At 41.0% G+C, this 25867-nt stretch overlaps 1 protein-coding gene across 1 annotated transcript; it reads left to right on the forward strand.

The window, feature by feature from the left end:
- Positions 1–415: 415 nt before the first annotated feature.
- LOC130095560 (uncharacterized) lies at positions 416–1405 on the forward strand. The gene is made up of 2 exons (XM_056262319.1): positions 416–506; positions 632–1405. The coding sequence occupies exons 1-2, from the start codon at positions 432–434 to the stop codon at positions 1277–1279; spliced, it is 723 nt and encodes a 240-aa protein (XP_056118294.1). The 5' UTR covers positions 416–431; the 3' UTR covers positions 1280–1405.
- The last annotated feature ends 24462 nt before the right edge of the window (positions 1406–25867 follow it).

The raw sequence follows: 25867 nt of genomic DNA on the forward strand, positions 1-25867 counted from the left end.
GACACTGATGGAAGCTGGACAAAGAGTTCAACCAAATCTCAGCAGAAATACTGTTGCGTCAGTAATTCGGACATTTCGTAGAGAAAACAGGTAAGCTAACCACACAGTACATTGAAACTGTAGCTTGCTGTACTTGTCATCAATAATGTTTACTGTGACATTTGACAGTAGGCTGCATATATATATATATATACATATACATTTTTTATTTTTTTTTACATAGGATTGAGGGTAGAGGACACCAAGGTGGAAGGGGCCCTATGTTCACTCGTGCACAAGAGGCTGCCATTGTGAACATGGTTTTGGCCAATAATTGTATCAGGCTGCGAGAAATCCAAGCCAATATCATCAATGATGACAATATTTTCAATAACATCCAACGAGTCTCTCTGTCAACATTAGGTCGAATCCTAAAGAAAAATCAAATACACATGAAGCAACTATATCGGGTACCATTTGATAGAAATTCAGAGAGAGTGAAACATCTGCGCAATGAGTATGTGGAGGTATGTATTGTTCATCTTACTATGGTGTGGTATTGTGCACTGCTCATAATGTTCTGTCACAAAAAAAAAATACTGTGCAATAGATATTGAATAGCATCTTATTGTCTTTACGTAATGTGTTTCAGAGAGTCTTGCAAATGGATGCAGCAGAAATTCAACATGAATTTATATATGTGGATGAGGCTGGATTTAACCTTGCGAAAACAAGAAGAAGAGGGAGAAATGTCATTGGACACAGGGCAATCACCAATGTGCCAGGGCAGCGAGGGGGAAACATCACCATTTGCGCTGCTATCACACAAAATGGGGTCCTCCACCACCATGCAAATCTGGGACCATATAATGCAAATCTAATTCTTGCATTTCTTGACCGATTGCATGAGATTGTCACAGCATTACACCAAGTGGACCAGATGCGGTACATTGTCGTTTGGGACAATGTCTCATTCCATCGGGCTGCTCTGGTCCAGAATTGGTTCCATGATCACCCTGATTTTGAAGTCTTATACCTTCCCCCATACTCCCCCTTCCTGAATCCTATAGAAGAGTTTTTTTCAGCGTGGCGGTGGAAGGTATACGACCTGCGGCCCTATGACCGTTTGCCCCTCATTCAGGCAATGGAGCAGGCCTGTGATCTTATTGAAGCAGCTTCTGTGCAGGGGTGGATTCGTCACACAAGGCGATTCTTCCAACGGTGCCTTGCCAATGAAGACATAGCCTGTGATGTGGATGAAATCTTATGGCCTGATCCAGCCAGACGGAGAGATGAATAGTTACAGTATTCTTGTTGGATTTACAGTTGTTTTCTGTAATTTCTGTTTACTTTACTTTTCTTCAGAGTCAAAGTGCATGTACTGTAATTCATGCAGTAATTTTTATTTGTCTACAGATTTAATGTTTCATTGATTTCATTGTTGGTTGATTACTTGGTAAGACATACTGTAAATAAATACTTGAAATATGAGTTTCCAGAAATCAGTGTTGTGCAGTGCTTGTAAGTTTATAGTAGGCCTATTTGTGTACATTCTCCCTATATCTCAAACTAATCATGAAGAATGTTGTGCGTTTGTCACAATTTTTTTCATCTAAATTATCCCTTACATAACAATATCTGGCCGAAAATCTAGCACATACTATTTCCTAAAAATAGTTTTTTTTACAAATGTGTTTTTTATTTATCACAGCAGTGTGAAACTGGCTGCTATAGTGTCTGATCATGGAGGACTGTGTTGGTTAAATGAAAACTAATAGCATTTTCACAAATATGTGTATATCTTTTGTCTGAAGTGTGTATGTTTTGACAGAAGTGTGTCATTTTGCAAACAATCTAGGAATTATGCCAATTGAGTGTGGTGTTTGGATAATTGTGCTTATATTTTGAAAAAAAGAACCCGGTTTTCAAAATTGCGTGTAAACAATTGAAAAAAACTGTAATTATGTTTCGTAATCTAAAAATAGTCTTAACTCTCTAACCTGCCGCGCTCCGTATATCAATTCAAATCCTTCCTTCCCGCTCTCGGCTCTCCCCGAAAGCCGCTGTCATTTGCTGATGGAAAGCATGACATTACCGTAATAAGCCATATATTGGCGAAAAGCGCATAATGTCTACTTTCAGGATCTATTTAAATTATTTTGATAGTGCAAACAGTTGAAGAGTTACGGTAACATGAATACAGCTTGACACATCCGGTTTTAAAGGGTTAAATCTACAACAACAAAAAAAACTGTCTTCATCTTTAGCCGCCACCGTCTTAACGACCTACAGTAGCCAAAACTATGTTATAGACAGTGTTGTGCTAGTTACTAAGAAATAGTAACTAGTTACAGTTACTAGTTACTTCATTCAAAAAGTAACTCAATTACTTTGTTGATTACTTGCACCAAAAAGTAATGCGTTACTGTGAAAAGTAACTTTTTAGTTACTTTTTTAAAGAAAGTTCTTTAATGTTCCCATTAATGCCCTTTTATGCGTTATGGTCTATACAAACACAAAACTGACTTAAACAGAAAGTAATTTTTAAACACTATTTTATTTAAGTCAGACCAGCACAAACTGAATATATCACAAGGATTTCTGAAATAAATAACAAAACAAGCATGTGTAAAGCTAGTGATGTGTTTGCTTTCTCAACATTGATATGTTCATGCAGCTGACAGTAATACGTTTTTACTGCATGAATGAATATTTGAGCAATACAATTGTACCTTGATCATTCTTGTTAGTTCATAGTAGGCTAATTAACTAAGGTAATAACAGATACAATAACAATTTAAACTCAATTTCAAATGTATTAAGTAAATGTTGAAATTAAAAAACTAACAATGAATGATACTTCTACAACATTTATTAACCATATTTAATGCTAAAATTGTAATCTCATTGTAAAGTGTTACCATTTTATATGATTCAAGCTTATAGAAGATGGCCATATTTAAATATCTGCAAAGGCCAGAGCATTAAAATTACATAAATGTAGACCTATATATTACATGTATAGTCTTTCACTTTATTTGCTTAAATTTTAGAACACTTGATTAGGAAACTTGATGTCGCTGCATGAACATATCAATGTAAGCATTGCAATCACGTCAGCTTTAAAAATACAACTTCGCCGGCTAATGAATGCATAACAGTGACCAGCTGGATATAAACTAATGCAAATAGATGGTAACAATTGCGACATAAAACATCTGGGTCAGGTCTGCGTGTGTTTTGGTCACATTGCTTTAATCGCTTGAGGTAAGTTAGCCGTTACTAATGTTATTCCTCTCAGACTCGACGGCAAGCTTCTGTTCTTTCTCTGTTGATGCAGCATCTAGACAAAATATTACTTTATAATGATATGGCAATGTGTACTTTAGTGTTCTGTATTCATACCGTTTCGCTGTCTGTGTTTTAAATGCGCATCTGAAGTGCTCAGCGCTCTCCGTGCAGCTTGTAATCTCCGTGCTCGCGCGGCCTCACGTGTTAACGTAAACAACTCAGCCAGTGAGTTTATGTGTCCTCTCGCTCTGTATAATGCTAGCAGTCTCTTCAGTGATCTCGTACTGTGTAACAGCGCACACTTCTCAGCCGCTCCAGCAACTAATTAATTTAAAAAAGTAACGGACAACGCACCATATGGTAACGATAACGGAGTTACTTTATTTAAAAAGTAATGCGTTACAGTATTAGTTACTGTCAAAAGTAACTGCGTTACAGTAACGCGTTACTAGTAACGCGTTACTGCCCAACACTGGTTATAGACATATTTGTTCTAAATCAACTTCTATACATTTTCTTGCTCCCCTGAGGCAGCCAACATCATGTTCCTGATTTAAACCAATACGTTTTGTTACTGTCTCCACAACAAATAATGCCAATCACTCCGTGGACTAGGCTGTCTTTGGAAAGCCCGTTTCCCATAGCTCTTTATAATAATCTCCTTCTCTTCAGGGTGTTGTCCCCTGGCATAGTTGCAGACACTTGTCACAATGAAAAACAAGCCATACAATGAATGCGGTTTCTGGTGAGTGGTATAGAGGAACTCACATTTCTGGGTCAGACTGCTGTAACTTCTTACAGCTCATCTCCCCTGAATGGTGCAAGACGCTGTTGGCCTCGCAGACATCTGCTCCACTCTCATACCTATCTCACATAAACACCTCCATCAGGAGATGCCCAGTGTCTGCAGTGGCCCTCTGCCTTAGGTTGCCCTCTGTCTGGCCAAAGAAGGTCTTACCCGTCGTGGAGTGACCACCTCGTGCACACTGGTACCCGCTCTTTTCCATCACAGACCGTTTGCTTCAGCATAATCAGTTGTTTTCTGGAGCTTTTGGAAAAGGACATTCAAGAGACCGCAGAGCCATTTGGACTGCCTAATATTGTTAACACTGGGAGACAGGTTAATAACAACAGTATTTAATCACTTAAATCCATCAAACATCTTAAAAGCAGAAACCCAGCTGCTTAGACTACACTCTGAATTTAGATCATAACCGTACATTCAGTGTACTTCATCTGTAGTCGGAGCCATCGGTGGAGACTAAATGAGACAAAGTTGTTACTGGTCCTAAAATAAGCTAATCAAAATGTCACCTCTATCGTTTAAGGTCTGTATCATTATTTTAAAGACTTCTTTAAAGTCATTCAGTTTTACTTTTAAAACATTTAAAATACAAGTTGCCCTCTGAATGGCAATGATTTCTTAGAACATTTCTGTGTCTATGATTTTCAACTGAAACACTGTGCTTTACTATCAAGCTTATTATCACCTATGACACAGGCTCAGATAACAGCTTTAGCTGAGATTGAATGCGAGAGAGACTGTTGGTTCATTCAGGACTGGCACCTTTGCATTCTCATAAACTTAACTTCAGACTGTATCTGCCATCTGTTAACTCTAGCCCAGCTTGAAGCATCTTTTCCATAAGTTGCATGTGTTTTCAATACAAGCACAATTTTTAGTTTTCTTTTGCCCATACAGGGAATTTAGACATTACAAATTTCAACTCAGATTGAGTTTCTGTCATACTGGCAGTTTCAGCCCCAGCACACATCAGATTCAGATAATCAAATTGTTTCAGCCAAATCACAAGCTAAAATCTTCTAAAATCAACACATCAGCTTCTAGTTCTTTCATGGTCAACACTAACAAGCTTTTGTTTAATCAAATGTCATTTACATTTTTCTGCATAGCCTATTTAATCTTTATACTAAATAATAATGTTTCAAATTTCATCTAAATTTTAGTTGTCAGGTTCTCAATTATTATAGTTTAATATCTGACTTTCATGTTTTCTTTTCTAAGCAATTAGCAATACGTTTAAAAGTATTTTGCAACTCATTTCTTCAATTTAACATTTTCCACTAGAAACGTCTCAGGTTACTACTGTAACCATAGTTCCCTGAGAAAGGGAACGAGACGATGCGTCACTTGACGCTTTGGGAACGCCCCCAGCGTGAATGCGTCTGAGCATCAATGTCAACTAGTCCAATGGAAAGAATGAGCGTCACGGGCGGGTGACGTCATGACCAGGAAGGCATAAGAGCACATCCGGTGAAACGCGGCATTAGCTTCAAAAAGTCGAAGCAAGCCGATCACAGGGATGCAGGAAGTATGGCAGGGTGACGCATCGTCTCGTTCCCTTTCTCAGGGAACTATGGTTACAGTAGTAACCTGAGACGTTCCCTTTCGAGGGAACTCGCGATGCGTCACTTGACGCTTTGGGAACGAGAATACCCAAAACGCCAGAATTCCAAGTACCTGAGTGTCAGTCTGTTGGAACTAAGCACTAAGCACCTGAGAACCTGGGGCAGCATCCAGGTCCAAACTGTAAAACCTGACAAATGTGAGCGGTGAAGACCAGCCTGCCGCATCACAAACGTCTTGGAGAGAAACCCCAAATAACAAGGCTTTAGAGGTCGCCATACCCCTCGTTGAGTGAGCTCTGACCACCAAGGGACACGGATGGTCAGAGTACTCGTATGCAAGTGAAATAGCCTCGACTATCCACTTACTAACCGTCTGTTTAGAAGCAGGAAGACCCTTCTTAGGTGATCCAAAGCAAATAAATAACTGGTCAGACTTCCTCATTGAAGATGTCCGATGAACATAAGTATTCAGTGCTCGCACTGGACACAAGAGGTTCAGCCTTTCCTGGTCCGCAGATGTAAAAGGAGGACAGAAACCTGCAGCACAATAGGCCTCGGAATAATGGTAGGCACCTTTGGAACATATCCATGTTTCGGGTAAGAATGCCTTGGCCATCCCCGGTGCACTCAAGGCAGGTGGGGACCGAAAGGGCCTGAAGGTCTGACTCTAATAGGGACGAAATAGCTAGCAGAAAATAGTCTTAAAAGAAAGGAACTTCTCTGAGACCAAATCTAAGGGCTCGAAGGGAGCCCCAGATAGGCCTTCTAGAACTATTGCAAGGTCCCAAGCCAGCACCCTAGTGCAAGTTGCAGGCCTCAGCCTCAAAGTGCCACGAAGGAAACGAGTGATCAGGGGGTCTCGACCCAAAAATGTACTACCCACCAGGGCGTGGAAAGCCGCAATGGCCGCCACGTATACCTTAAGCGTGGAAGGACAAAGACCTGATACAAAGCGTTCTTGCAGAAACTCGAATACTGTGTTTACTGAACAGTTAACCGGATCCCACTGACGCTGGTAACACCAAGAAGTAAAAAACTCTCGAAATAGTGAATATAGTTTCCTCGTAGCGGGAGCTCTGGAGCTTAGAATGGTCTCAACAACCTCGGTTGAGAGACCACTCTCTATGAGTTGGGCCCCCTCAGAGGCCGAACCCACAGTTTCCAAATCCCCTGCCGGGGGTGCAATATTGCATCCCCTGCCTGAGACGGAAGGTCTCTCCTGATCGGGACCTCCAAGGGAGGTCCGTCGAGGAGAAAAATTAGGTCCGCAAACCAAATTCAGCTCGGCCAGGGTGGTGCTACTAAATAGGCTTATTCCATCCTGGCGGAATCACTCCAGAACTCCTGGGAGCAGAGCAACAGGGGGAAATGCGTACAGACGTAGCCTCAGCCACGTCTGCACCATAGCAACCAGCCCCGAGGGGACTGGTTGAGTGAGGGATAACCAGAGTGGACAGTGCGTCGTATGCTGAGACGAGAACAAATCCACTTCTGCCTGGCCATAAAACTCCCATATTTGCTCCACCGCCTCGGGGTGGAGTCCCCTGGCCTCAGCCCCTGCCTCGACAGGGTGTCTGCTCCAATATTCTGGCCCCCCTGGAATATACACTGCCCTCAGACAGCGTAATTTCCTGAGGGACCAAAATAATAGGCCACCAACGTGTTGTCTGTGGGTCAAGAACCAGAGTTTCCTCCATATAACCAAGGCGCGGGGATACTGCCACGTGATCTTGATCGTACGGAGTGGGTTTCCCCTCAGGGAGAACCCTCTGGTCCTGAGCCACCACTGTAAAGGTCTCACGTACAGCAGGTCAAAGGGTATCACATTGAACGCTGCTGCCCTGAGGCCTAACAGTCACTGTTTCAGAACAACACATGATGGCCCCTCAGGTCTGGGAGGAGATGTCTCAACGCATTGAAGACGACCATCATCTCTAGGCAATTCATGTGCCAAGCGAGATGATGACTCCTCCCAAGCCCTGAGCTGAGCGGCCTTCCAATACCGCTCCCCAGCCGGTGAGGGAAGCATCTGTCGAGATCACAACTCGATGGCAAAGAGCTCCCAACACCGAACCCTGGGTTAAGAACCAGTGTTTCCTCCATATAACCAAGGCACGAAGGCACGGCCGCGTGATCTTGATCATACGAAGTGGGTTTCCCCTCGGGGAGAACCCTCTGGTCCTGCGCCACCACTGCAAAGGTCTCATGTACAGCAGGCCAAAAGGTATCCCGTTGGACGCTACTGCCACAAGACCCAACAGTCTCTCGAACTGTTTTACAGTGCGTGACTGGCCTAGCCTCAGCTCTTTTGTGGCTGTTAGGATAGCAGCTACACGAACGGGCAACAGAGTGGCCCGCATCGTCACTGAATCCCATACCACACCAAGGAAAGTGGTTCTCTGTACTGGAGAAAGCACACTCTTCTTGGCATTGAGCCTCAACCCCAACATCTGCATATGAGCGAGAACGACACCTCGGTGCCGAACCGCTTACTGTTCTGATTCCGCTAGAATCAGCCAATCATCTATGCAATTCAGAATGCGTATACACTGCAGCCTGGCGGGGCCAGAGCTGCGTCTATACACTTCGTGAATGTGCGGGGTGATAGAGCTAGACCGAAAGGAAGTGCCTGATACTGGTGTTCTTTGCCCCAAAGAAAACCTCAGGAACCTCCTGTGCTGAGGGAGGATGGAGATATGGAAGTATACATCTTTTAGATCTATCGTGACAAACCAGTCCTCGGATCTGATTTGAGTCACGATCTGTTTGAGTGTCAGCATCTTGGACTTGAGTTCCAGCACCAAACACTCCAACAGACGAAGATCTAGTATGTGACGCTGCTCTCCATCCTTTTTTGGAACAATGAGATAACGACTGTAAAGACCCGACGAAATGTCGGGTGAGTACACCTGCTTTATAGCTTTCTTCGCTAACAGGGCCTTTACCCCTTGCTCCATTACCAGAGAGATTACCATTACCCATAGAGATATATTTGGCAGTAGCTTCCGCGCTGCCAGAAAATCTACCAAGGGGAACCAGCCCCTCGAGGCTGGCCTCTGGTGTAATAAAGACAGCCAGTTCGGGGACCTGAAACATACTGGCAGGAACCACCCGAACTGACTGTTTTCGAACCCCCCTCAGAGGGCGCGAGTCCGACGCAATGTCGAGTTGACGCTGCGCCAGAAGCTCGCTGGAGAACGCTGCGCCCCGAAGCACCAAGGGTGGCGGGGTTGGCAGAACGGTCCCCTGAGGGCACAGAGATGGAAAGGGCACCGTATAATGAGGTGTACACCATTCCACCCCGGTTGGGGCTGCCCTCACCGGTCTGACGCCGTGGCGCCAGACCTTTTCTTTTGAGCCGCCGCCTTCTCAGCATGAAGAACAGTCCTCGGATCCGGCTTCTGCTTTGAAGGCTTTGGCTGCTGTGTTGTGTATGAGAAACTAGCCGGCTGGAGCTGCTCACGCCCAGCAGCCCCAGTGGGTTGGACATAGCGAGGGAGAGATTATCTTGTATCTTTCTCCATGATTCCCATCAAATTGAGCCAGAGGTGTCTCTCAGTGACCACATTTCTTTGGCTGCCATCCCTGAGAGATAAATCTGAGGCCCGACGGAGTTCTCAAACCCCATCGGGCCAAACTCCCTCCCTTCTGTCCAAATACCACAGCAGGTCAGCCTGATATGCTTGCAGCACTGCTATAGTGTGCAAGCAGGCTCGTGCTAGACCCACTGCCATATATGCTTTTCCCACTAGATTAAAAAATAGTTTTCTTTAATGGTTTAGTGAGAGAAGCCGACGCCTTCAGGGACGATACTGAACCGGGAGACATAGCTCGCAAGTGTCTGTTCTACCCGGGGTATTGCCCCATAGCCATACTCTCTTAACCCCCAAAAATCTGAATATACATGAATGTGGGGCTAAAAAATGAGTAATGCTTTTTCCATGATCTAGACAGCTCGCTGTGCAGATCGGGAAAAATGGAAGGCCCCGTGATGGAGGTGGAAAAATAGAGGGAAGGAAACTCGTTCAATTTATTTTAAGGACGAGTGCCCCCTTATTTCTGCTGGCCATTAAATATTTAATTTATCTACAGCCTTAGTAAACACCTCCACCAGCTTATTATTATATATATATTTTTTTATATACATTCTTTATATATATACACTTTATTTTATATATAATATATAAACTATCATATATATATATATATATATATAGGCTATATATCATTCTCATACGCTGGGGAAGAGACGGCAAATCCACTTCCCCCATGATTGTGTACACTTTCAATGCCCAGCACATCTACCTCCTCGGAGGTAGAGCACTGAAGCATTGATTTCTCTCCCCGGGCGGAAGAGACCGCAGCGCGGGCTTCCAAGACCGGAGAGAGAGCACTGGATCCCTCGTGGAAAGGGAGGAGATAAGATCCGCGGACCCGTCTCCAACCCCGTAACGAGATCCTATTCGCGATCCACAGGAATGCATTCTCCGCGCTGCCTCGGCAGACGCGTGTCCTGCACCCCGAGGATCGCGAGCCTGGCCACTTTCCTCGAAAAGTGACAGGCGGGAGTGGAGCATGCGAAGCGAAAGCTTCTCACAATGTTGCAATCAGCCCCCTCGGAGGCTGATACCGCATGCTCCACTCCCAAATAAACTACACAAAGCTCGTGTGTGTCCCCACCCGTTAAATAACGCGGGCAGGGAGAAGCACAGAGTTTGTAAAGTTGTTTTGCCATAACTCTTCCCAATAATATCGAACAGACAACAATAAATAGACAGAGACAGAGTAACACAGATCGCTTGCTGAGACACAGAAGCTAATGCCGCGTTTCACCAGATGTGCTCTTATGCCTTCCTGGTCATGACGTCACCCGCCCGTGACGCTCATTCTTTCCATTGGACTAGTTGACATTGATGCTCAGACGCATTCACGCTGGGGGCGTTCCCAAAGCGTCAAGTGACGCATCGCGAGTTCCCTCGAAAGGGAACCAGATCTATCAGGTTTTAGAAATGCAATTTAACAGTGGGGGTTAGAGGGACCCTTTAACCCCCCTTCCTGGGCGTTTTACTGTCCTCACCCCTGTGAAGTTAAAACAATACATAATACAGTAATCCTTCTGGTAAGTAATGCAGATTGGTAATCTGCAGATTCAACTTAACTATCATTATTCCTCAGTCCCACTTATCTGTACTGTTTTCACAGAAACCACAGGATTATATTACTCATATCTCAGTCCCTAAATTACACAGACAGCTAACATAGCTGCTTGCACCTTCAACTCTAAAAATATGGCAATCTTCAATACCCTTGTTTTCATAACATTAATACAATAAAACGCATTCACATCATCATTTCAATCATTATTTTATCAATAACGTGTAGAATTTTCCCCATTCTACTTGATAAAACCTTTCATACCATTTCAACTTCGTCTTCCCCCTCAGCATGTAAATGCATGAAGTACCGGAGTCAGCCCATCTCCCCCCGTCCTGATCTCATCAGCATAACAGTGTCATTCACATCTTGATGATAATTCAATCAGCCCAATTGATTCATTTAACTTACAAAAGAGAGAACAGGACTGGCAGAACTTTTATCCTTAACAGGCCTTCATCAATGGTTTCATGAATTTTCCTACCATCCCTACATGCTAATTCTTTCTTTTCTTCTACTTGCCTTTCTTCAATACAACAATCTATAGTCTGCTCACATTCTTTATACGCATTACGAATACAACCACAATAACTGCTTTTCACTTTTTCAAACATTTATCGGAAACACTGCTAAAAAATTCATCATTCACAACCTTGCTCGAAACACACAAAGATTTACAAGCAGAAAGTAAATCAGTGTATGTGTGTGTGTGTGTGTTAGTAAAAATAATTTCACTTCCCTGTCTTGCGGACACTGGCTTTCCGCTCCGAACCAGACCCTCTCCTGCTCTCCCTTCCTATCGTTTCAATCCGACTTCAAATTCGGGCATGCACTGCTCCAATGCCCGTCTCTCTTGCACAGTCTGCATACGGTACAGTCTCTGACCGTATGGTTGTTTGTAGCACACACAAAGCACCGCCATTTCTTTCCTTTCTTTTGTTTAGTTTTAGGCTTGTTTGTTTCACGTTGCACAACTGCCATTTCGGGTTGTTTTCGGTCTGAGGTCTGTTTTGCTGCTTTTGCCGCTGCTCGCGCTCTTAATCGTTCTGCTTCTTGTGCTCCCGCTTGTGCGTCTCGTGCTAGGCCTACTACTTGTCCTGCATCTTGTGCCGGTCTTCGGATCGGAGAGCAGTCGAGATCGTGGTTCAGCTTCAGGGCTCTCAGTACAAAGACAATCTCGGTTTCATTAGTAGCATTCTGTTCCAGTGGAACTGTTTTCACACATACAACATTCTTCACTTCATTCTCAACATTATATGCCAGTTCTTTTTGTTTTTGCTTTCGTTCTCGCCTGTCAGTCTCTTCCAACCAACACATTATAGTCTGTTCACATCCTTTGCATACATGTTTAACACACACACAGCAACCATTCTGTTTTCCCTCGTTCTTTTCTATTGATTCTTTTACGACATTAAGTCTTATTTTACTCAAGGTTCCCGCCTCGGGGAAATCGTGATATTTGATCAGTTTTTGTATGTCAACCATACATTTACCCCCATAATTATTTCTCATTTGACAAAAAATAGGTGTGTAAAAATGGTCTAATTTACTGTTAGATGACCCCATTTTGGCTGAATCTCCTCTCTTGGATTTTTCCTTTTGACGCGCGTCCCACTAATCTGTCAAACGTCTTCGATAGATCCGACTTTTTCACCCGAAATCGGCCAGGTTTTTAGCAAATATGCTCTGTAATTACGGTTTACTCAAAATATTTACATTTTTATTTATCTATAAATCGCTTTCTAGCGCTCGGACTTTCTCAGGTTGCAATTAAAGATTTTGAGTAAACAAATAAATCAGTCACGAATCTTCTTCCGTTCACTGTGTTACTACAATTAATTTAAGCGCGGTTCTTCCGCCCGCTGTTTTACTAGAATTAACTCAAGCGCGGTTCTTCCTCCCACTTTTACTAGAATTAATTAAGTTACAATCAAAGATTTTGAGTAAACCAATAGTTCAGTCGTGTCTCTTCCGTACACTGTGTGTCTCTTCCGTACACCTACGAGCAATTGTGGTACTTCCGTCCCCACCTACTTGACATCAATAAAACAATTTGCAGTTTCTTACCCAGAGATGCTTTTTCTTTTCTGTAATTGCCACGGATTCTTTTTGATCCTAGTGGGATTTCTTCCTCTGGTCCTGAACGCGGTATTGGCTCTCTCTCCCTTAACCTGTTGAGTTCTATCTCAAACCGTCGAGGTATAAGACCAGTCCGTCTGTTGCTTCCGGGGTGTGCACTTTCCGTCAAATCCGTTCAGGACCAGAGAAGAAGATTCTGCACGGGATCCAACACTTCTGACACCAACTTGTGACAGCAATTTTCAGAGGTTAACAAAAACAGCATCAAAAGGTCAAGAAACTTTCAAGAGGCAAATTGTAATAACGAGTAAAGGTTTATTCTTCTGAGGACCCTTTTCACAACCCGCAGCTACCCAGTTTGGAAAAGGAGACCTGTTTGATATCCACAAACAGCCCATTTTATACAGTTTTCTTGAGAAGTCAAAACCCATCCTTCCCAGGCAGGTCAAACTGTTCTTTGTTCTTGAGAAGTCAAAACCCCTCCTTCCCAGGCAGGTCAAACTGTTCTTTGTTCTTGAGAAGTCAAAAGGTCTTCATTTACAACCTAAATTACCTCCTTCTCCCCTCGGCAGGAGGTGTGGGATCGCCCCCCGTATTCTCCTGATTAGATCTCTTCTCGTGCTCTAGGTATGTTTTTTCTGGCCCATCTGGTCATATTACATTCTTCTTTCCTGTTCTAGAAACCCTCACAGAAACACATGATTAAAATGCTAAAATCAATGAGAATATAAAAATTTCCATTACACGACTTAAAATCAAAACTTCCCAGTGTCTCTCCACAACTTGCAATGTGCATAAGCCGCGTAAGGGCCTGTTCACATATCGCGTTTTTTGCGCGCTCAAGTTCGTTATTTCAAATGAAGGCGCGCGGTATGCGCGCTCATAATGGAAGCGACGCGGCCGTGCTGCATCGAGATAAAAACATCTCGGTGTGGATTGATGTAGGGCTGCTATTTTTATTTAACGAAAAATCTTAGTCTAACGGAAAAAATTGCCGGTTTTTGAAAGCTTCGTTCAAACGGATTCAGTGTTTTCTTTTTGTCATCTTAATTTGTTAATTATTTAAGTTAAAAAAATATATTTAGTGTTGGCCAATTTTATGTTTTTTATTTGAATTATTTTATTCTGTTTTTCACTGTCAGAAATGCTGCAGGTGCGTGAAAATTTGATCTGAATCCAGGTTCTGTTGTTGATTTGTTCTGTATGCTGCTGTTTGCACTTTGCACGTTAAAATAAACCCTTTGATAAATAAAACAATTTTTTTGTATTTTTAACGGGTCACAGATACGCGTCAATTTTATTTTTATTTAATGCCATTTCAATGTTATAATCTTATCAGTTAACGGTTAATAATCGATTAACGAGCGGCGGTTGTCGGTCGGGAAAATTAACCGAAATGAGCATCCCTACTGGATACATTTCGTTGAAATCACATATGAGGACTTTGCAGGCTGTGGAGAAATGCAATCCTCCATAGCCATGGAGCGCTGTCATGACAGCGAGGGCATCACGTCGCAGGCTTACGGCATCGATAAGAGGAGCGGTGTCCGCAGACTCAATGCTTGTAAAATGGCAAATAGTCCTTCTGATCGGTCGGTGTATTTTTGCTTTATACATTTTAGGCTTATTCTCAAATTCAGATTGTGTTAGGGGGCGGGATTATTAGGCCATTTTAATCGGACAATTTGACCGGAGAGATTTAATTTTGTCGGACATTTAATTTTTTCCCCGGCCAATCAATGTCCGGTAATTACCGGACATCGGAAACCCTGGTTTTGTCAAAAATAAAGTCATCAACTAAGATGTTGTTATACTGTTTGTTCCAATGTAGGTTATATTCAAACTAATGAATCCTTAAAGGACAAGTTCAGTATTTTACACTTAAAGCCCAGTTTTAAGATCGTTTCTGATGAAATAGAACGGTTAAGATTCAAATTTGGACACATGCTGCTGGCCCGAGAATTTTCAGTTTCTGTGGTTGCACACTTTTTTTTGTATATTTAGTTCAATGATTCAAATAAAGCCATCCTGTTGTGTGGCAGTTTTTATTGCAGTTTTCCTCCGTGGTATCAAAAATGGTATTGAATGTTGAGATTTACCTGATGAACGTTATAACTCAAGCTGAAACGTGTGTGCTTGATGTGCGAAAACAAACATCATTGGTTCTCGCACGTTTGAGCTTCTGTTAACTAATTAATGTGCATAAGGTGGAAGAAAATAAAATGTAAAAATGTTTTTCAGTTGTTTCAAGTTGTATGTTATCATTATCAACTTGTTAGTTTTTAGTGAAGTACAGTAATCAAGTAAAATTACACTAATTTTACACCCCTGCCGTAATGTCAAACTTAATTTCTTAATATCTCTCACAGTTTTTTTATCAATAATACTTGTACCATCTTTAAACTTTAAAATTAAGTCAAGATGTTAAAATCAACAACATAATGTGCAACAGTTGAAGGAGTCCAGAGGGTAAATACAAATGCAGACATTTGAAGTTTGAATCCTTGTTACAAATCAAACATATTCAGGGAGATAAATTGTGTGTCTATAATCTCAAACAAGAAAATAAATCTTATCTTGGTTCTCTTGTTTCTAAATTATGAAGATTAGATAGTTTAATTGGTATTGATTTAGTCCAGTAGAGGGCGCTCGTGCAACCAAAGAAATGACACACATCCGAGTCTAGGAGAAGAAGAGAAGTGAGGAGGGAAGGGAACATAAAATGTGAAGTGGAACACAGCCGTTCATTCTGCTCTAGATCTGCTGTTTTTCAGACTGTGGGGACATTCATTTTATCATTTATTGGGAGAAATCCAAATCCAAATGACTCAACGAGTCAGTTTATTTAGCGAATCACTCAGAAATGTATCGAAATAAACCGACTGATGTTGTTGATTACGCTCCTGTAACCTAACAGGGTTCCTCTTAAAGGGATACTCCACTTTTTTTGGAAATAGGCTCATTTTACAACTCCCCCAGAGTTAAACTGTTGAGTTTTACCGTTTTTGAATCCATTCAGCCGATCTCCGGTTCTGGCGGTACCACTTTTAGCATAGCTTAGCATACATCATTGAAATGGACAAGACCATTAGCATTTCTCATTAAAAAATGACCAAAGTGTTTCGATATTTTTCCTATTTAAAACTTGACTCTTCTGTAGTTATATCGTGCACTAAGACCGACGGAAAATGTAAAGTTGCGATTTTCTAGGCTGATATGGCTAGGAACTATACTCTCATTCCTGCGTAATAATCAAGAAACTTTACTGCCGTACCATGAGAGCAGCAGGCGTAATGATATGTCGCAGCGCCTGAAAATAGTCCCCAGCTCGGTAACTTCCAACGTGACCGGGACTAAGTGCCTGCGCCTGCTGCACTCATGGTACGGCAGTAAAGTTTCTTGATTACTACGCAGGAATGAGAGTATAGTTCCTAGCCATATCAGCCTAGAAAATCGCAACTTTACATTTTCCGTCGGTCTTAGTGCACGATGTAACTACAGAAGAGTCAAGTTTTAAATAGGAAAAATATCGAAACACTTTGGTCATTTTTTAATGAGAAATGCTAATGGTCTTGTCCACTTCAATGATGTATGCTAAGCTATGCTAAAAGTGGTACCGCCAGAACCGGAGATCGGCTGAATGGATTCAAAAACGGTAAAACTCAACAGTTTAACTCTGGGGGAGTTGTAAAATGAGCCTATTTCCAAAAAAAGTGGAGTATCCCTTTAAATTAGATTTAAAAAATTTAAGGCCATAAAAAGTCTTAAAGTCTTATTTTTTACTTATGAGAGGTCTTACATTTTGGATGACACATTGACTTAGACATAGTTAAATGCTTTACCAAATTAAAACGATAGGTTAGCGTACATGTTATTTTTTTATTATTCTATCTTTGTGGATTTGCTTGTTCATGTGATGTGACAATTCGAGTCATTTACGGCAGCATATTACGTCTGTCTCCTGTATCACCCCCTCACTGTGCTGTAGAAACAACTAACTAAAATACACAGTATTATCATTATAACTTAGCTTATTCTATTTCCTCATCAGTCATCTCATCACACCCATAATCACTCATTTATTTTCTTTTATAGTGCTTTCTTTTGGCGTTCTTAGCATTTTGCTGATTTGTCTTATTTGTAACATGTATTAGCCTACTATGAATTTAATGTATTTTAATGGTTTTCCCTTTTGTTCAAACATGTAAGATGTCCTTGGGTGTTTAGAAAGGCGTCGGCCAAATAAAATGTATTATTATTATTATTATTATTTATGCAGTGTGATAATTTACCTAAACCATGGGGCCTCCACTGTTGAGAAAGGCAACATACCTTTAACAATAAATGTTGTCACTGCTCTATGGCAGTCATTGACTCTCTGGCGAGGTAATGATGAAGACTTATTCGCTAAAGTGAAAAGTGTAACCTCTGCTGCTCTCATTGTGACAGAATGGCAAGTTTACAGTGGGACAGGATGACCTGTCAATGAAGGCGAGTGTAAATAACATGACTCACGAGCTAACAACGACAATAATAATTATATTTCAAAAATATATTATGCAATAGTAAAACCCTATATTACTTAAAGGAACAATGGTGTTTTTCAACCTGGGCCCTATTTTTCCTGGCTTTACTTTGCAAATATTCTGCTCACTCAAATTACCCTTCAATAGGCCTGCATTTTGAAACAAGCATTAATTTTAGGCACGTTTACCTCAATAACTGTAAAGAAATTGTAAGTAATATATAGAAGTGTTATTGACATTATGCCAGAGCTGCTTGGTCGCTGTCTGCCATTGTCTGATGTTTTTATACTGTAATATTTACCCGTAGTGGTTTCATACTAGGGTTTCGGACATCTCACAATGTTAACGTTACTATTTGTTTAACATAAATAGCACGGTACGGAATTTCAATGCAGCCAATGGCTCAAGTGTTATGCTGCCTTCACGTGGAATCGGAAATTTCCTACTTCCCACTTCTGAAGTCATGATTACGAGCTCATCGCATTCAAAGTTTGACTTGAGAGGGCGTTCATGTAATGATTTTGTTAACTAGGAAACTAGTATTTACGATAATTCTGATAGCGTGTGAAGACTGCATTAACTCACGCTAGTAAAAATGCTACGTTTAGCGTCAACCAACACCGTGAAAATGTTGTTTTCTCCAACAACAACTTATCAAATTAGCTAGGTTAATTAATTACCTGAAGATGTTGATGTCGAAGCCTCACTTAATGTTTCGTCATCGTCCATGGATTGAACTTCGGCAGAATCGGCACTGACTGACACTGGTGTAGTGATGTATGTCTCGAGACCACTTTTACGTCTTGTCACGGCCTTGACGGTCTTTGGTCTTGGACCTCTCGATCTTGTCTAGGTCTCGCTGTCTCAGACCGTCATAGTGGTCGGGGGATTTAGCAATACAATACTACAATATCCACGACGACACAACGTTTCGATAATGCAACCGATTATGTTCATCAGTGGTTGTATATCAATCAGGGACACGTTTGTGTGCATTATGTTTTGTGATTTCACCAGAACGAATAGAGTATTCGTAACCGATTGAAACGCGCGTCCGAGTGAAGACAGTGCGGTGTACGCGAGCCACACGAGAAAACACCGTATCCGCGCCACTGATCGCAGCGGCAACGAGCACTTTGATCACTTGATTTAAAAAAAAAACATATCATGTACAGTTTTTGATGTATTCATATTTAGTAAAACACATATCAGTGACATGATGGGTTTTAACTTCATTCAGGAGATTTTGGGTAACTGCACAACTGACAGATGACTTTGAGCGCACCGCCAACGGTGTGTGTGTGTGTGTGTGTAACCATAGCGACAAAACGACCAACTTCCGGATCCTGCACTTAAGCCTATAATTTTGTTTTTAAAAATATAATTATGTATTTAAAAGTTGCAGAATGGATTCATTTGGAGACTTCGAAATCGGCAGAGATAGGCAGGCAATGCAAAACAAAATCTTACATTGGGACAAAACTTATTATATAATTGTTATTATAATGAAGATTGCATTATATTTAATTTCTCTTCTGGTCTCCACTTGGTCTCGGTCTTGGTCTCGACTTGGTCTGTCTTGGTCTTGGTCTTGTCTTGGTCTCGATACCCTCTGGTCTTGGTAGTGTCTCGGTTTAGGCGGTCTTGACTACAAGTCTACACTGCTGGAGGGACACTTGCCGTCTTGCGGCAACTAAATGTTACTAAATGTTATAGTACACCCTTTAGCTTTTAAATAAATGTGTTGTTTGATTAGGTGCTTCCTGAGGTTAGATGTGTTGCCATGGCCAGCCTTGCATTTAGTATTACAAATATTGCAAATAGCGTTGTTTGCATCTTGTTTTGAGAAATGCAACCACATTCCGTAACGTTTTCGATAAGCCATCATTGCCCTGCGTGTTATGTTTAAAGAAGTTGCAGGGGTGACGTCATGTGGTCTCTCGTGCTCTCTCTCTTTCTCTCTCTCTCTCGCCCAGATGCGTTCTCAGGTACCGAAATTGGGCACCGATTGATTTAATGTGAATTTGTACCTTGTAGTACCGACGTACAATCGCTACAAATAATCCTTATTCGTCAGTTTGAATGAGCTGTAAAATTTACTTCAGGTTCTCATGTTCAGAGAGAGAATAATGAAATGATAAGCCAGCTTGGGCATTTCCGGTGAACTATAGCTTTCATTCTGTACTCTGTACATCGACAAAAAAATATCAATGGTTGACTTTTTAATGTTTTATTTATATTTTAATGCAGTAATCACAGTTACCTAATTGCCAATAAAGCAGTTTTATTCATTGCAATAAAGACTAAGCTGGTGTCTGTAATTGGACACGCACACATGTTTTTTCCACAACTTCAAATGTTATTTTTAATGTGATGACCAAAAACATTATTTTTTCATCCTTCTGAGGTTGGACCCGTTTGTAAAACCGAATGTTTCAAGAAGTACGATATACAACATTATATAGGAAACACTTTTATTTAAAAATAAGAAAAAACACGAATTAAAACTAGATGGCAGCAGAGGAGCACTTATTGGCTCACATTAGCAATTTCAATTTTGTCAAGGTGAAGTATGAATACTCACAAAGTCCCGTGAAAAACAATAACTTTTCTTGCGAATGAATTCCACTGAAAGCGAGCACCATGGTCTCCCTTTATAATCACAGAAGCTGTCAGTTTGGTGGCCGAGAGAGCTCAACGCGCTGCAACTGAAGAAAACACATGCAAATAGAAAAATAAACACCCGCAAATTAAGAAGACATCTTCATCAGTTTCACAACACACGTGTGCTCAATACTCACAACACCACCAAATACAGAAACGCGCTGCAAAAGCTCACAACACAAATACAGAAACGCGCAGCAAATAACACAGAACACAACGGAAATGTGTACAGGGGAACCAAATAAGTGACGAACCCGGCTGAGACGTGCTGGTGCTTACAGCTTAAAATTCTACTTTATTTATTTATTTATTTATTTATTTTTGCAAAACATACAGAGATTGCATTTTTTATGACATACAACTTGTATTTAATGTACAAAATGTATTAACAATGTCATCAGAATACAAATGAGAAAAGAACAATGAGCTGAAAACTAAAATAAATAAACAAAAAATATAGAGAAGAAGAACATGAAGGAAATATATTTATCTATACATCAGTTACAGTTATAAGAAATGTTAGGTAATGTAGGGTCCAAAGTTTTAAAGTTAAAACACAGATATATAACACATATTTTAAAAGCTTTTTTGTAAAGTAAAAATAAAAATGTATTTGCAACCGTTATGTTAACAGCATTATATTTCTGTCGTAAGATCAACTATTCAGCTGATGGACACTGTGCTGCGTTGGCATGGGAACATCCCAGGTGAAAATAATGAGGAAATTACGTTGTCTTTCGTTGCTCCCTTCATCAAGTGCGTTCCACGCGGCTACATAATGGCACACTAGAGCCCTGCTTACTCCAAAGTCCCACTTTAAGGGCTCTGCCATCTGCCCTTCGAAAGGAGTAGGGCATAGGGAAGCTCACGAGCAATAAGCACGTCCCAGCCAGGTTCGTCACTTATTTGGTTCCCCTGTAAACATTTCCGTTGCGCGTTTCTGTATTTGGTTGTGTTGTGAACTTTTGCAGTTTCTGTATTTGGAGCACATGTGTGTTGTGAAACTGATGAAGATGTTTTTTTAATTTGCATGTGTTTTTATCTATTTGCACGCGTTTTTTTCTATTTGCATGTGTTTGCTTCAGTTGCAGCGCGTTGAGCTCTCTCGGCCACCGTATGTCAGTCAGTGCAGCACAAGCTCACTGATTTCGGCACACTTGCGAGTTCACACACCTCTTTAATATTAATTTTGGTGATCTCCGACTGGCGGAGTCGAACATTATTAGTGCCGACATGAATAATGATCTTAGAGAATTTACGATTTACATTAGCCAGCACTTTTAAATTTGCTTTGATGTCAGGCGCTCTGGCTCCCGGCAAACATGTGACTATGGTGGCTGGTGTCTCTATTTTCACGTTCCGTGTGATCGAATCACCAATTACCAGGGCACAATCAACAGAATTCTCAGTGGGTGTTTCACTGAGTGGGGCAAATCGATTTGTTATGGGAATCAGAATGGAAGAGTGGTTCTTTGATCCGCGACTAGAGCGGCGATCCCTAACTGTCACCCATCTGCCCTGCTGCACCCGTGAGATATCTAGGGCAGGGGTGTACACACGTAGTGTATTGTTCACTCGCCATAATATAGAGCTTTGCACAGACAAAACAACACCAAATAAGACAGACAGTTTCACAGAGAGCGCTTGCTGAAGAGCGAAAGCTAATGTGTGTGTGCCGGCGTCACTTTTATGTGCCGTCACGTTACGTCATGACGCAACACCAATCAGGATTGGATTAGTTTCATTTATACTTCAGAGGCGCACGCTAAGGGAGCGTCCCCAAAGAGTCGTTTTCAACGACGCAGTGCGAGTTCCCTCGAAAGGGAACATGGACTAGTGTATGGCTGATTAAACATCACAATGAGTCTATGATTCTGTAACTCATTTCTTTGTGCATTGAAGAGATAACACATAGCACATGTACTGTGACATTGCACTGAATACAATAATTAACTTATTCCTTTGCACATAGAAGATTCACGTATGTGTTGCATTCAAGAACTAACTATTGACTTGTGCACTAAAGAAAAACATATCTAAATATGTTAATGAATTATATAAAATATGCTCCGTTTTGTTGCAAGCTCTGAAAAATTCCTTTGTGCATTATGCAAATGCACATTGAAAGATTAAACCATTGTGCATTCAAGAATAACATATGTGTTGCATACAAGAACTGACTCAATCCGTTGTGCAAAGCAAGATATAAGCTTTTGTATTGCAATGCATATGCATTTTGTAATTGCAATGCATTTTGTATTGCGATGCAATCAGGGCCTGAAGTTAACTTTTTTGGCCACCAGCCACTGTGGCAGGTGGATATCAAAATTCACCTGCCACAGAGACTTTTTACCAGCCTTTTTTTTTTGCCTCATAGCCTAAAGGTGAAAAACGGGAATTTCACAATATTGTTCTTTAACTTGTACACATTTAAGTGCTGTCAAGTTATTAACGAAATCAATATAAGTAATAATAACTCTTAGAATATACATTTTAAAAAAAGTCTTTTTATTCATTGATTTTGACACGCACACGCACAACAGATCTATAGACCTACCGCAGCTCGTATGTAATCAAATCACCCGCGGCTGTGTTGATGGCTGATTTAGTCACGTAGACAGCTAGGTCCTAACAGCTTTTAGTTACGGCGTTCAGGAACCGTTAAGCAGAACTAAATTAATATTATTACTGGTAAAGTTACCGGGTACCGGACATTTTCTCACCGGTTCCCAACTCCCAACATGTACTACAGTTGCACACGCACACATCTGTGCAGCTGTCATTGTTCTGGAGCCTACGTCAGCGTTACATTATCTCATCCCATCTCACCAACAGTTTAATACTCGCACATCCAAACGTAGTCAGAAAAGGGCCTCATCTTCTTTCTGATCGCATGAACGTTACGAAACAACAGTCGCTGTCATAAATCAGCCGCTCACGAACCTTGCCGTTGTCGCCAATTGACCACTTTGTATAAAAATGTCTTCTTCTACTTTTCTTTGACTCATCCTCATCTTTTTGTTGGTTGTTTGTTTCAGCTGGCCTTTTTACCCCAGTAATGTGCCGCAACATTATAGCTAAGGTCTAGAGTTCTCAACGGGCCTGAAAATTACAACCCGACCCGACCCGGCCCGTGGCTTTTAAAGCCCGGACCCGATGTAACCCGACACATCAACATGAATTATCTGCCCGAACCCGGCCCGCGGCCCGACGCCACCCTTTTGATCGGTGAGTGATGTATGTAGAATAGAATGACTGCTGCGCTTGACGCAGAAAGAGAGCCCCGGCGGCGCGCGCGCGCGCACTCTCACGTCTCCCACGTTCCGCCCATCCAGCTGACATAAACCACATTTCAATAAACGAAAAAACCTATCCAGTGATTAAATGTTTTCTGTATTGACGCAAATCTTGTGCGATGTCCTAAACTGCCGAGATAATCACACAACGTGTGCCGTGGCTAGACGTCCGATACGCAAACGAATGACTCATTTTAACCATTCACTTTAACTCAACACTGAACTCACGAGACCTCTGAATCGGTGTATAAAAAAAATCGGTAACACTTAATTAGATTAGTTAACATTTACTATTAATAAACTGCACTTCTACAGCATTGTTAATGTTAATTTCAGTATTTAGATAGTAAAGGCGTGCACGCAGCGCGCGTCAGGTCTGCCCTCGCGTCGCGATGCACGTTGCACGCAGCAGCCAGACTTTCTTTACAGTGAACAGCAGCGATGAATAATAAATGTTTTTTTTTTCACTGTACAATTCAAAAGATTAAGCCCGAGGTCCGACCCGACCCGACGCGAGTCATTTGCAAATATTTTCGACCCGAACCCGCGGTTCCCGTCGGGTTTGTCGGGCCGACCCGACCCGTTGAGAACTCTACTAAGGTCCAACGCAATGTAAATGAAAATGTAAAAAAAAAACCTAATGAATCACTCAATTCTCATTGGCTACCTGCCAATGTGGCAGGTAAATTGACAGTGTTACCCGCCAATAGCAAAATTCACCCGCATTTGGCAGGTGGTCGGGTGTTAATTTCAGGCCCTGGATGCAATGCATACAAGAAGGCATACAACTCTTTCCGTTTTGCATCAAAGAGATGCATATAAATCTATGCACTTGTTTCATTCCACTGTACTACTTCATTGCAAGAATACAACATGTGTGTTGCATACAAGAACTGACTCATTCCGTTGTGCAATAAAGAGACATCACATAACATTTGAGCTGTTGCATTGCAATACATACAGAAGTCTTTCTTTTGTGCATTGAAGAAATAGGACATATGTGATATTTTTATTGCATTGCATGCAGGATTTAAATTAATCCGTTCTCCAAACTCAATGGCCTCATCATTTTTTGACACAAGGAAATTACCCTTTTTATATGATGTACCTTTATACACGATGTCTGTGGATACACTAGTATTGATTTCTGAAAGGCTAAACTCTCTCACTGAATGTTTAATTGTGTCACTGTAAAGGTTGGGGTAAAAAGTGCAACAGTCTTTGACTTGCAGAAGCTGACTGCATCCTGGCCCAGCTGAAAGATATGCCTTAAACATCTGGGCCCGTATGTATAAAACTTCTAAGAAATGATCTTAAGAATAGTCTTAAGCTTTGACTTAAGTGTAAAAAAATACTTAGTAAAGAGTAGGACTTTTCTAAGAGTAGGAGACTTTTATAAAGCAGCTAAAAGCAACTTTCAGTAAAGTATAAGACTGATTCTTAAGTGCTGACCGAAGTGGGACTTAAGTGCTGCAAACTAAGGACTACAATGATGTGAACCCAAAATGGCCGCCCTCACCCTCTGAATCAGCCAATAGTGAGCCTGCAAGGGTGAGGTCACAGCAGCATGACACCAATTATTTAATGCAATTATAATAAAATAATTTAATTAAGACACTGAAACTTTAATATTTAAATGTATTTTTTAAAATGGCTTTGCATTGTGCAAAATTATCACAAATTAGTATTGAAGGAAAATTGCCAGATTCACCCTTTATTCAAATAGTATTAAAAATGTGTTCAATATTTTGTAAGCGTATTGTGTAGTTGTGCCTGGAGTCAATTGTTTATTTTTGATAACACAATGAAACATTTCAAATTGACATCATTTTTAGCCAAGCTGTCATACAAATAAATTATGAACAGGTGAAAAAACAAGAGAGGAAAATCAAATATTAATAAATGATTATGTTCCAGACAATATATTATTTTTTTTCTTCTCCTGTGAGCTTTTTAATTGTCAAGTCAAGTCAAGTCACATTTATTTATATAGCGCTTTTCACAATACAGATTGCATCAAAGCAGCTTCACAGTGATAACATGAAAGTAGTACAACACAGTTCAATAATATTGTTGAATATTAAATATCCCCAACTAAGCAAGCCAAAAGCAAGGCGACAGTGGCAAGGAACCAAAACTCCATCAGGATATTGTAATATTGTAAAATTGTAATATCTTTATTGTCCACCAAGGTGGAAAATTGTCTTTGGCTCACCAGCCATTAAAATAAATATACAGACCATAATAGAAGACAAAGACATAAAACAGACAGATCACAATTTATAAAAAATAAATACATAATCACATTTCATTCTATAGTCATTTGGATTATCATTTACTTGCCGAGTTGAGAATTTTAACAACATTTGGAATAAAAGACCTCTTAAACATATTTTTATTTGCTAGAGGGGTTCTGTAGCGTCTACCCGATTTCATGGGCTCAAATTGACTGAAGAGAGGATGAGAACTATCTGCAAGAATATCCTTGCCTTCTTCGCCCTTTCAGCA

Source organism: Rhinichthys klamathensis, unplaced genomic scaffold (assembly GCF_029890125.1).
Source record: "Rhinichthys klamathensis goyatoka isolate OS25496 unplaced genomic scaffold, OSU_Roscu_1.1 h1tg000191l_1, whole genome shotgun sequence".
NCBI lineage: Eukaryota > Metazoa > Chordata > Actinopteri > Cypriniformes > Leuciscidae > Rhinichthys > Rhinichthys klamathensis.

What these genes read in the sequence shown, in the direction of transcription:
- LOC130095560 (XM_056262319.1), top strand. Translation starts at nt 432, where the DNA reads ATGAAGCAACTATATCGGGTACCATTTGATAGAAATTCAGAGAGAGTG. An exon ending in TGCGCAATGAGTATGTGGAG is followed by an intron (nt 507 to 631) that starts GTATGTATTGTT and finishes AATGTGTTTCAG; the next exon opens with AGAGTCTTGCAAATGGATGC.